Genomic DNA, 12,133 nt, shown 5'->3' on the forward strand with positions numbered 1-12,133 from the left:
TCTATCAGAGGAACAGCACATGTTAGATGTTTAGCAGAGAAGGTCAGAGAAGTCAGATTGAGATGGTTGGGTCATGTACAGAGGAGGGATAGTGAATATATTGGTAGACGGATGCTGGAATTGGAGCTACCAGGCAAGAGGTCTCGAGGAAGACCAAAGAGAAGATTTATGGACGTAGTGAGAGAGGATATGAAGGTAGTTGGTGTGAGAGAGGAGGATCCAGAGAATAGGGTTGGATGGAGAAAGTTGACTCGCTGTGGCGACACCTGAAGGGAAAAGCCGAAGGAAGAAGATTTTATCTTAGCAGTGTTTGACAAGTCCCTTAAAACTGCAGTACCAATGATGGCCACAAGATGGCGCTATTCGACAATGCACCGTGGGGCTGCTTTAAAAACAACAATCGCCATCTTGTAGGACGGAAGTAAATGCACGGTGAGCTGACGTAAAAAAATAATATTGATGTTAAACTTTAACTGACCTGGACAAATTGCATGACCGGACCTCCAAGGTTCACAGTTCCCTGAGTGCATACTTGCATTCTCCAGCCTTCTCCAGACAAGCAGCATGGATTTCATGACAGAAAACGATGTGAAAAAGGTGAGCGTTGCATTTACAGAAAGTTTCTTTCTACGTTTTCACCCGAAATATCTCACCCCGTGTTGCACTCCTGCACAACGGGAGGGCAGGAGGCGGAAAATGCATTTGTTGTTAATAGGTTTTTCTGTTGCGTGCACGTTTCAAACCTACGCACTTTCAAAAAAAAAGCATTATTTTTTTAAGGTAACACGGTATTATCATCAAAATATGTATTATTTGCATTGGCCCACCTCATTTCTGCTTGCCTCTCTCATTCGTACAAAAATTATATTTATATTTGATAATATTTATATATGTGCACGTTTATAACCATTCCCTCCACAAGGCATTTCTGTCATTTGTTTTATATTTATGTATACTACTGTATATATTGTACATAGTTTTTTTTTTTTTAATTTTCGTCCTGCATTTGATTTGCTTATTCTTCCTGTTATTAAATTAATCTGTAAATAAATCTGCAATTAAATATCACATATGTTTGGATTAATAAAGTCTGGATTTATAAAGTTTGGACTAATAAAGCTCTCACTGAAAAATTACCTTAATCCCTTCTTAGTGCTGACAAGCCATGGAGTCGTGCTCAGATGCATGAGTTTTTAGTAAAAAGTACAAAATGCAGTTTTGATATACGAGTTGAAATAAGAGTAAATTGGGTGCATCATTGAATTGCTCAATCTCAATTAATATTTATGATCTTCAAGTTTTTTCAGTGATGTTTTTAGATGTTTTTTTTAGATATTTTAGATTTTTTTTTTAGAAACAGTCCAACAGTTATAAAATATTTGTTCAAGGAGCGTACAGAAACTTCCATTATTATTCTTTGCTGTTTTTTTCCCCTCGTTATCATGTTGTTGAAAATAATCCAACTTTTTTTTTTCCAAGTATGCAATAGGTTTCAGTTCTCTGTGTGTTCCGGGAATTCAGTACGAAGATAAAAACTCCCGTCTCCTTTAGTGGACTTTATTTATGCCTCTGAAAGGGAAAAAAAAAACAAACAGCTGGGGAAAATGTAATAAATAAACAACTAAACAACTCCTAATGCCTTAAGTTAAAAGAAACAAGTCCCCTGGGCAGAACAAGGTTTTGGTTCCAGGCTTTTATTCAACAACGGTTATTTTTTTGTCAAGTTTGCTCCATGTCAGCGCCAACAACAGCGAAACTGAAGAACCTCATCACGCTTTTATTGATCCGATAAAGACGATGACTTGGTGTTGATGCAAACATTCAACAGTTGCGTTGTTGTAGCTGTGGTATAAGCGTGCTCATCGCGCTTGTCGGACGTAACCGCGGGCTCTGACTTCCATCTCGGCAGTACATGGAGGACGGCTACGTGGTGCTGGAGGGTCTCCTGACCGCCCAGGAGTGCGAGGAGCTGCGACGGAGGATGGCTGAGATCGTGATCGAGATGGACGTCCCGGACCACTGCCGCACCACCTTCTCCACCGACCAGAAGGACCAGCTCAAAAGACAGGTGATTTCCTGGGAGTTGATGCTCGAGAAGGAACTTTTCTCCTTGTCCAAACTCCCAATGAGTGGGCATTGTGGACGAGTACAAGAACCCGGGCGTTCGTATGGGATTCAAGGATTCAGGAGTTTTTATTGTCATTACATTGAATGCAATGGAATTTAAAGATAGCGGCTCTCAGGTTCAGTGGAATTAAAAAGAGAAACAGAAACAACCTGAAAAAGCAGCAAAACAATACGACGACAGCAGCATCTCTGGGTTAAAGATAGGAGACAGAAAAATATAAGACCAAAAATATAGGTCAAAAAATTTAAAATATAAATTGTATGTCAAAAATTAAAAAATATAAATAGCATCTTGAAAAATATATAGATGCATATGTAGAAAGAAAAGTAAAGGAGTAATAAAGTGATATGTGGAGAAAAAAGTGTTTATTGCACTCTATGTGAGGTTCTGGTGATCAGCATCTCTGGGTTTCAAATATTAGACAGAAAAAATAAAAGAGCAAAAATATATTTAAAAAAATTTAAAATATAAATGAAATCTTGAAGAATAAATAGATGAATATGTAGAAAGAAAAAGTACAAAAATGAAAAGTGGGGAAAAAAAGAGGTTTATTGCACACTCATCTATATGAGGTTCAAGTGTTCAGCATCTCTGGGTTAGAAATATAAGACAGAAAAATATAAGATCAAAAATATGTTTAAAAATTTTTAAATATAAATAAAATGGGGAAGAATAAATAGATAAATACTGTATGTAGAACAAAAAAAGTAAAAAAGTAAAAAGTGGAAAAAAGGGTTTAATACACAGTGCTCTATGTCAGGTTTAAGTGTTCAGCATTTCTGGTTTAGAAAATATATGACAGAAAAAAATATGAACAAAAATATTAAAAAAAAATTAAAAATATAAATAACATCTAGAAGAATAAATAGATACATATGTAGAAAGAAAAAAAAGTAAAAAAATGAAAAGTGGAAAAAAGGTTTTATTGCACATTATTCTATGTGAGGTTGAAGTGTTTAGCATCTCTGGGTTAGAAATACGAGACAGAAAAAATAAAAGACCAAAAATATGATTAAAAAATTTAAAATATAAATAACATGTAGAAGAATAAAAAGATAAATATGTAGAAGTAAAAAAAGTGAAAAGTAGAAAAAAAGGGCTTAATGCACAGTGCTCTTTGTCAGGTGCAAGTATTCAGAATTTCTGGGTTCGAAAATATAAGACAGAAAAAATATGACCAAAAATATAAGAAAATTTTGAAATATAACTAACATTTTGAAGAATAAATAGATAAATATGTAGTATGGATAAAAGTAAAGAAGTAAAAAAGGGATTTGTAGAAAAAAAGGGTTTATTGCACAGTGCTGTATGTGATGTTCAAGCGTTCAGCATCTCTGGGTTTGAAATATAAGAGAAAAAATAAAAGACAAAAAACATAATTAAAAAGAAATTAAGATATAAATCACATGTAGAAGAATAAATAGATGAATAAGCAGAACAAAGAAAGTAAAAAAGTGAAAAAAAAGGGTTTATTGCACACAATTCTATGTGAGGTTCAAGTGTTCAGCATTTCTGGATTATAATATAAGACAGAATAAGAATACTTTCATGAAATTGCTTGTCATTGAAAGCAGCTCAAGTGGGGAAGAATCAAAATAGAACTCTATATAAAAATAAAGAATAAAATAGCGAATAATAAAAATCAAATAAAAAGAACAGTAATTATTTAAATAAATAAATAAAACTAAGGTTAAAGGTATGTAAAAATATGTGTAACATATATATGTATTTACAAGTATAGGATTACATGTAGTCATTTTGTGTAGTAGAAACATTTATTGCGCAGAAGACAACGGATCGATTGTTCCTACGGAGAATTATTGCACATGACAACTCCACCGACAGCCAACCGACAAAAGAATTTCCTTCGGGATAAATAAACTTCTATAATATTCCGTTACGTCTCTCATCTCTGCAACAAAATCTTTTTTTTTCCCTGGAAAATCAGGTGACCCGTATTTATCTTTTAACCTGCAGGGAAATGCTGAGTATTTCATGACCAGCGGCGATAAGATCCGTTTTTTCTTCGAAAAAGATGTTTTTGACGACAAAGGTAGGCGGCGTTTTTCTTTAATCTTTTTTATTTTTCTTAAAGCAACGCGAGAACAATGGGTTTAAAGATGAGGGGCTGTGTCATTCGCGTCCGCAGGGGAATTTGTCGTACCGAAAGAGTTGGCGCTGAACAAAGTCGGACACGGTAAGATTTGTAATCGGATCAAATCGCAAAAAAAACGGTCGGTAACTAATGGGACTTTTTGTTTTTTTCTAGCTCTGCACGCCTACGAGCCTTTGTACAAAAGGGTAACGCACTCACCGAAAATTCAAGTAAGTGAGTGAAATCCGAGGGAGATGCGGTTCTTCTCACGATACCGGAGAAATTACAAATATACTGCTCAAAAAAATAAAGGGAACACTTGAACAACACAATGTAACTCCAAGTCAATCACACTTGTGTGAAATCATAGTGTCCACTCAGGAAGCAACACAGATTCATTTTAACTTGTTTTAAGGACATTACATCAAAGTTGGATCAGCCTGGAGTTTGTTTTTACACTTTAATTTTGAGTGTGATTCCTAATCCAGACCTCCATGGGTTGATACAATTGATTTCCATTGATCATTTTTGTGTGATTTTGTCGTCAGCACATTCAACTGTGTAAATAGCAAAGTATTTCATAAGAATATTTCATTCATTTAGATCTAGGATGTGTTTTTTAAGTGTTCCCTTTATTTTTTTGAGCAGTGTAGTTTCTCTTGTAGGGAATCTTTAAGAAGCTTGATTTTGTCCGTCCCGTGGTTGTGCAGAGCATGTACATTTTTAAGGTAAGTCAACTCTTAAGCGTCAGTCAGTAAAAAGCCTTTTCCTCACAAACGGTGATTCGCAATTTGCTTTTTGTTTCCAGCAACCAAGAATCGGTGGGCAAGGTAAGAAACCTGACCTGATTTCAAAACATTTCGGTTCGTAAGCGACACAAGCGTTAATACCGGTTTCTCGTAGTGACGTCTCACCAAGATGCGACGTTTCTGTACACGGAGCCTCTGGGAAGAGTTATTGGACTGTGGATCGCCCTGGAAGACGCCACGGTCAACAATGGATGCCTGTGGTTCATCCCAGGAACACACAAAAGTAGGTTTCCAATCTGGTTCTTCCTGCCATTAGGCTAAATCATGAACACACTCATTATTTACACCTTTCTTTTCCCCTCAGGTGGGATTTCTCGGCGAATGGTACGCAGCCCGAAGGGCACGTTCCCCCTGACCGACTTCATCGGTACGGAAAAGACGTACGACGAGGATAAGTTCGTCAAAGTAGAAGTCAAAAAAGGTCATTCACAGTTTTCCCCGTCGAAGGGCGTTGTTTCTTTTTGTGTGCCGACATTTGAGTCTAAGGCGTCCCCGTGTGTTTAGGCAGTTTGATCCTGATCCACGGCGAGGTCGTGCATCGCAGTCACGCGAACACCTCGGATCTTTCTCGGCACGTTTACACCTTCCACGTCATGGAATCCCAGGACACCGTCTGGAGCCCCGACAACTGGTGAGAATTTTTTTTTTTTTTTTTGTCAAATTTCATTTCGAGATAAACTAAAACTTTTACAACCAGGGGTACCGATGCATAAAATGGAGTATTTTCAATGCAGAATTGTTACAAGTACTCCAAAATATTCATGGTTGTATTGTAGACAGTGCTGTAAACTTGTTTCGGGGAGGCAGGAGAGTCCGTGCCTCACTGGCCAATCTGGAAAAGAAAAAAAAAAAATATAATAAAAAAAAAAAAAATGGTCATATTTATCAGTGATGTGCACAATAAAGGTACTTTTCATTTACCCTCACCAGTTTTAGATTGTTTTTGATTCAAAAAGGCAGGATTTTCACATTTACTGTTCAAATACTGAGACGTGCGGTGAGGCAGTGGACCATTGAGCCTCAACATAGATTGCGCAATGCCAGCATGCCCCGCACTAAGACCGTATTGCTGTATGTCGCTATTAAAATATTTAAACACTCTTGCTATGAACTACATTTCCAATGTACAGTGTTTTTTTTCTCAACAACTACATGTGTGCTACTTGTTTCTCGTGCCGAGCGATCATAAAACAGCTGCGAAAATCCACTGAGTGAGGCACGCCGTTCTCCTGCCTCATGGTCACAATTGTAAAATGTTACCGACAGACTAGTCATGTTTTTTATTAACAAGTGAAACTCCATGGATTAATCTGACTAATCTGATAATTGCCACCTTTAGAATACTAAAATAAAAGTATTTGTACGCGCAGAGAATATACAGCTTTGTTATTTTTATTGTCTGGAATAGTTGCATTGAGTTTGTCATACTTTATCTTTGTCCCAAATAATATCAATAATCTTGTTAAGTACAACTTATGTCTCAGGCTGAGTTGATAACGTCTGTTTTTATACTCAACGGGTAATCTTTCACTTTTTTTGTTGCTCAAAGGCTGCAGCCGACCGAGGAGCTCCCTTTTCCACCTCTTTATACAAAATGATGGATTGCATGGACAAGACGCATCTTCTCTCTGGCAAATCAAACTATTTTAACCTGATTTCTACAACGAGACAGAGTTTTATTTTCTGGGAAAATCCAATTTGTATTTTTTTAAATAACCAACACACGGATCAATTTACACGTCACAGGACAACTGGTTATTGAATCTACTTTTTAATCATGATCACCATCAAATTGGTCAAATAAATAAATGTGAAATAAACAATTAAAACAGTCAATATATTGCAAGAGGGATTTTTAAGCCACAACATCACAGATTTATGCTTAATTTTGATAAAGCAGGAGGTGAATATGGGGCTGGGCAATATATTGATATCTCATTGTGTGATGGATCGAAAATCGTTAGCAGGATTTTGACCATGTTTCTAAATACTTTTTGGTGTTTTTTTTTTGTTTTGGGGGATTTATATACATCTTTATGCATTGAGAAAGGGCATTCGGAAGCTACATCTCCACATTGCCCAGCCCTCGCTCAATATTCTGTTTTAAATCATACAGACCGGTCCGATAACACTAAAAACAAAAAGACGCCAATTTGTTTTGTCTCTTTTCTTATTCATTCAGCATGCAACATCACATGGTTAAAATGAAAGGGAGAATCGCAAATAAATACGCAGTCGGATCATGCATTCGAATAAATTGTCACCACGGTATTAAAATAGAAAAATAAAACCACTTTTTTTACAAATGAATGCAAAACCAGAAGCTGGTAATAAATCCATGCTGAAAATAATGTAGTGGGTTCTTGAGTGCCATCTTTAAATGCGACCTGGTGACATTTTAGGATATGAAGAAAATATTAATTAAATAAGTTCGATTGCAGCCATAAAAGAAAGAAAAAGTTACTAGACAAGACATGTTTGTCATTTTGGCCCAGAATATATCCATAGATTGTACAGACTAACAATATGCAGGGTCCGGAGGCTCAGAACCACAAGGAAATGTACTGCATTTATTAAGTGTACCTGTATTAAGGGGTCCCACCAAACCATTGACATATTGAGCGAAATACAAAAATATACCCTGCTTGTGTACACGTTTTAGATTTCACATCAGTGTCATGCAGGGGGAGTGAGTTTCTACCGTATCAAAGTATAAACCAGCCCTTTATAAAGAAGAGTTGAAAGGGACGACTGCCATGCTCTCATCTACAGCTTCTGTGATGCCTGGTAAGATGTGATAGAAAAGATATGTCTTAAGGCAAAAAAGTCAGCTTAAAGTCCTTCATATTGCCATTGGGGATGGAATACAATACACATATCAAGACATAATCAATGAGCTAAATAATGTTCTTCGAAGGCAATACCAAGGCGTGTGTCCGGTTGCAGCAAAAACCAAAAAGTACAGGACGGGAAAACTTTCTCCGCGATGTTCGAGATGCGCCACTTTGCAGCGTCCGTTCAGGACTCCGTGCACTTTCGAGGGCCGTTTTTCTTATTTTGCTCCTGTCGTTAGATTCAGAGGTTCTTGGTGTTGTTGGTCAAGTAAGAGCTGGAGAGGTACACCGCGCCTAGCGACCCATGATGACACAACCCGTTTCTTTTTATTTTACTTAATTCTTACACAGCCATGAACGCTGAAATAATCAGACTGGACAATATATTAATATTTTAGAGGTTTTTTTTTTTTGGTTTAGGGGCGAGGGGGGTTCCACCCCCCCCCCCCCCCCACTGTTAATTAAATTAATTTACTCAATGCCTTGAGTAAATAGACCATGAGCAACATTTAAATATTATAAATAAGAAGAATTAAAATATGCAAGAAATGACTTTAAAAAGGGACAAATAACCCCCTTATCCTACGCGCCCTATTGCATGTTTGTTTTTCTTCCAATCTTGAGATCTGCCAAACGGAACGCTCGCCGTCTCGATGGGTGCAAAAAGCAAATCGATATCTCACAAAATTAATTTTTGAAACGTCACCCTCGACAGCGCGTGGTTGCCTCTGTCCTCGGCAGATATTGTGGTTGGAATCATTATCGTAGAAAAGCGCTTTGGACTATCACGATATTCATTTACTTCCGTAATCTACCAAGCCTATTTTGATACCTTGATTAAGACCTTGCGTGTTGCCAAATACATTAAGAAACAAAAATCGAGTATAACATTGTTCAGTTGCCAACATAACACTTTCAAGACGTTAGTTTTGTGCTGTTAAAAAAACATCTCCTCATTCCAGTGATTCCTAAATGGATTTTTGTTATTTCCGCCGTTATCTTTTCGTATTTCTTAAAATTTTAGACTCCGCTCGTCGCTCGCCGTTCCCTTCTTTCTGGAGATCAGTTTCCCCCCCCCGTCCCATTTCTTTCTCTTGTCCAGTCAAAGCAACAGCAGGATGAGGAGGTAGAGCGGGAGCAGGAGATTGTCTATTTGGGAGGTGTAGGCCTCCAGCATGGCCACCAGGGTTATGGAGCCGACGATCCACGAGTAGGTGGAGTTCAAGTTGATATTTCCATCGAAGATGAGAAACATCGCCACGGCGATGATCTGCGCGAATACAGACGTGGCGGTTCCTTCCATTGTTTTCTTGGTGCCGGGCCAGCGGATCTCTCCCATGGTGCTGCCGAACACCGACGCCACCGTGTCTCCGACCCCGACGGCCAGGACGCCGGCGTAAGGCACCAGGCCGGCGGCGCCGGGGAGGCTCCCCTTCGGGGCGCAGGGGCCGGGAAACAGCCAAATGGGGAGAGACATACCCAGCAGCAGGTAGATGTGGGTCAGGATGAGCGGTCCGGAGTCCCGTTCGTCGAGGAACAGGGTGAGCAGCTGCCTGAGCAGCTGACCCAGGGGTTTGATTCGGAAATAACGTATGTACTCCAGGAAGAGGAAGACCGCCAAGCAGCCCACGGACGCCACGTGCAACAGCTGCCTGTCGTATATAAGTCCGGGAACGTAGGTGGCCACGACGATCAGGTGGAAGTACTTCCTGACGACGGTGGAAGCTTGGTGTTTCTTGGATCCCGACTGGCGCTGGTAGTTCTGATGGAGCACGACGCAGGAAGCGACGACGCACAGAAACACCCAGTACCCCAGCAAACACAGTCTTTTGTCGTTTAACGTGGCGAAATCCAAAAGCCACATGATGGGGTGGCGACCGATGAAGAGGGCGAGCCACGGCATGAGGATCCCCAAACCGAGGACGGCGGTCATCATGTGAAAGAAAAGCGATGACACCCAAGTTTCGGACTCCATGAAGCAGAAGAGCAAGGCGAAGAAGACTCCCAGCAGCAGCGAGCCGACCACCAATACCGGCAAGAAATAGTTTATGGGGTCGCCTTTCACCTCCGTCAGATTTAGCGAACGTTTAATGAGCTGGTTGACGATGAAACTGATTCCGCCGACAATAAGGAGGGCCTCCCCGGGGGTGAAGCAGCGCGGGAGCAAGTAGAGCACGATCAGGCTGAGATAGACGAAGATCAACAGCACCTCCAACACCTCGATGACCTCCGATACGGTCAGCGTCTGCTTAGTCGTGTAGAGGATCGCGCTTCCGGTCATGCCGGCGATCACGCAGGTATTGGTGGGCACGGGTCTCGTGATTCCCAGCGCGATCAAGGACAGAAACAAAGCCAGCATCATCCCCGTGATGGTGATCACCATGGAGAAGCGTTCAAAGTAAACGTTCCCCGAGTCCGAGCACTTTTCCCTCAGCACCAGGCCCAGCAGGGGCATCACCATGGAGGCCGGGACGATGCCGCTGTTCGCCGCAGGACGGAACTGGAACACCGCGCCCCCCGACTGCAGCAGGCGATCCCATTTGTACTGAACGTAGAAAGCCTGGATGATGAGGGCTATGCTGCACCAGGAGTGCTGGTTCCAGACCGCCATGTGGACGCACAGCACGACGGCCAAAACCACCGTGGATTCCACGATCACCGGATTGATCTGCATGCTTGCGGATCGGCGGCTGCTGGTTCTGAAGAGGACGTCTGTCACAACGAAGGATGTCTTCTGTTAGTTCCTCGTGCGGACGCTCGTCATCGTTCGGCAAGCGCTTCTCTCTTCGTCGGGATGTCTGGAATTAAGAAATGAAATAACGTTAATGTTTTGTTGCTGCGGTTAAATGCCTGAAACTTCACTGCACTGGAACATATGCGGCAGAACTCAACACTAGCATTTTTACGTGATATTAAAAAGGTTTATTTTGTGTGGAGATTCGAAAAGAGGGAATCACAAAATCTAAAAAAGCAAACCGTGCGATGATCTACAGAGATGCGAAGAAATGGTCTATAAAAAAACAGGAAATTGCTTGAAAATTGACCAGACAGCGAACATCCAATAAAAGAAATGCCCATTTAGCGAGAATGTTGAATATATTTACAACTGAATGATAAGGGACTTTGAGAAAAACTTGGATATTCTCTGAACAAGGAAGTTCAGTTACTGTTTTGGATAAGATAAATTTACCTGATAAATAAAGTCAGATCTCTTGCCCTTTGATACCAGTGCTATAAAAACACAAAAACAAATGGAGCTTCTCTATTTCCTAAATGCACATCAACTTCTTACACGTGTTGGTTTTTCTTATGATTTAATAAATGAACAGAGGAGATCCACCAAAATGAGTACATGTGAGACTCCCTAGTCATTATTTTTTACCAGGTTCTTGAGTCAGCTTAGTCCATTTAGAGAGTGAAACAGCGAGTTTATCTGCATCATCCGTGTCCCAAATGCATATTTTCCTCGAGTGAATTTAGCAATCTATGTTGTGTCCACATCCAACGTCTGTTCCAGTGGGGGTTAGGAGGTTAGCAAGTCAGCTTCCAGCCTGGTGAACGTCCTGGCTATCTTTACGAGCTCATGTAAAATAACATCAGTCTTTTTTAATTACAATATTCGAATTTATGCAAACACAAATCCGAGAAATAGGCCGAGCCCACGTCCTTGTGCCAACCGAGGATGCTGCAACAGCAGCAGGCAGCCTGCAGCAGACAGCTGACTCGGGAGTTAGCACAACGCTGCAAAGCTCCGAGCGGCCGGAGGAAAGGAAATCACGAGGTGCAAGACGATGAGGGACGACTTACCTCTTGGGTTCGGTGTTATCCGAGCGATGCTTGCTTGTAAGATCGATCGGTGCTGTGCTTTTATGACAATTTTCTGCCTTTTGTCAACTGTCGCTCTATTCACACCCAGGAGGAGGGGGCCATGTTTGACAGCCGGGTCACGTGGTCCAACTTTTTTTTTTTTTTTTTTTTTTTAACTCTTAAAGGCGTTGAACCCCCCCCATATAATAATTAATTACATATATTTCTCATTACGTTAAAAATAAAAATAAAAACCTGAATTCATATATTTACATGGGCTCCGTTATCAACATAAACTGGTCCAATAACTTTTTGTCAAGGGCAGACCAAAAAAAAACAGCATTTAAGATCATAACGTACTGGCAAAGAGTGAGGAAAATTGGTAGCGAAAGAAAATAACGGCGACGTAGCGCTTTAGATGGATGGCAGTATTGTTGCAATAATAGAAGAAAATAATCTA

The 12,133-nt window shown here is 40.3% G+C and overlaps 2 protein-coding genes across 3 annotated transcripts; one reads left to right on the forward strand and one right to left on the reverse strand.

Moving 5' to 3' along the window:
• Nucleotides 1-389: 389 nt before the first annotated feature.
• On the forward strand, nucleotides 390-6,868 carry phyhd1 (phytanoyl-CoA dioxygenase domain containing 1). Of its 2 annotated transcripts, XM_086151861.1 has the most exons (11): nucleotides 391-597; nucleotides 1,910-2,068; nucleotides 4,106-4,181; nucleotides 4,278-4,325; nucleotides 4,398-4,453; nucleotides 4,889-4,951; nucleotides 5,032-5,053; nucleotides 5,127-5,255; nucleotides 5,337-5,453; nucleotides 5,537-5,663; nucleotides 6,582-6,868. In XM_086151861.1, the coding sequence occupies exons 1-11, from the start codon at nucleotides 565-567 to the stop codon at nucleotides 6,628-6,630; spliced, it is 879 nt and encodes a 292-aa protein (XP_086007987.1). In that variant the 5' UTR covers nucleotides 391-564; the 3' UTR covers nucleotides 6,631-6,868. The 2 variants fall into 2 exon arrangements, with proteins under 2 accessions (XP_086007989.1, XP_086007987.1); XM_086151863.1 differs by lacking the exon at nucleotides 4,889-4,951 and having other exon boundaries at nucleotides 390-597.
• A 1,429-nt stretch (nucleotides 6,869-8,297) lies between these two features.
• On the reverse strand, nucleotides 8,298-11,803 carry dolk (dolichol kinase). The gene is made up of 2 exons (XM_086151860.1): nucleotides 11,674-11,803; nucleotides 8,298-10,664 (listed from the first exon to the last, which is right to left on the reverse strand). Exon 2 carries the CDS (start codon nucleotides 10,538-10,540, stop codon nucleotides 8,969-8,971), a length of 1,572 nt encoding a protein of 523 aa, XP_086007986.1. The 5' UTR covers nucleotides 10,541-10,664; nucleotides 11,674-11,803; the 3' UTR covers nucleotides 8,298-8,968.
• Nucleotides 11,804-12,133: the final 330 nt, after the last annotated feature.

The sequence above is a fragment of the Fistularia commersonii genome, chromosome 9 (assembly GCF_037954325.1).
Source record: "Fistularia commersonii isolate RoL2024-O1a breed Wild chromosome 9, RoL_Fcom_v1.0, whole genome shotgun sequence".
Classification (NCBI taxonomy): Eukaryota; Metazoa; Chordata; class Actinopteri; order Syngnathiformes; family Fistulariidae; genus Fistularia; species Fistularia commersonii.

What these genes read in the sequence shown, in the direction of transcription:
- phyhd1 (XM_086151861.1), top strand. Translation starts at nt 565, where the DNA reads ATGGATTTCATGACAGAAAACGATGTGAAAAAG. An exon ending in AGATGTTTTTGACGACAAAG is followed by an intron (nt 4,182 to 4,277) that starts GTAGGCGGCGTT and finishes TCGCGTCCGCAG; the next exon opens with GGGAATTTGTCGTACCGAAA. An exon ending in CAAAGTAGAAGTCAAAAAAG is followed by an intron (nt 5,454 to 5,536) that starts GTCATTCACAGT and finishes CCGTGTGTTTAG; the next exon opens with GCAGTTTGATCCTGATCCAC.
- dolk (XM_086151860.1), bottom strand. Translation starts at nt 10,540, where the DNA reads ATGCAGATCAATCCGGTGATCGTGGAATCCACGGTGGTTTTGGCCGTC.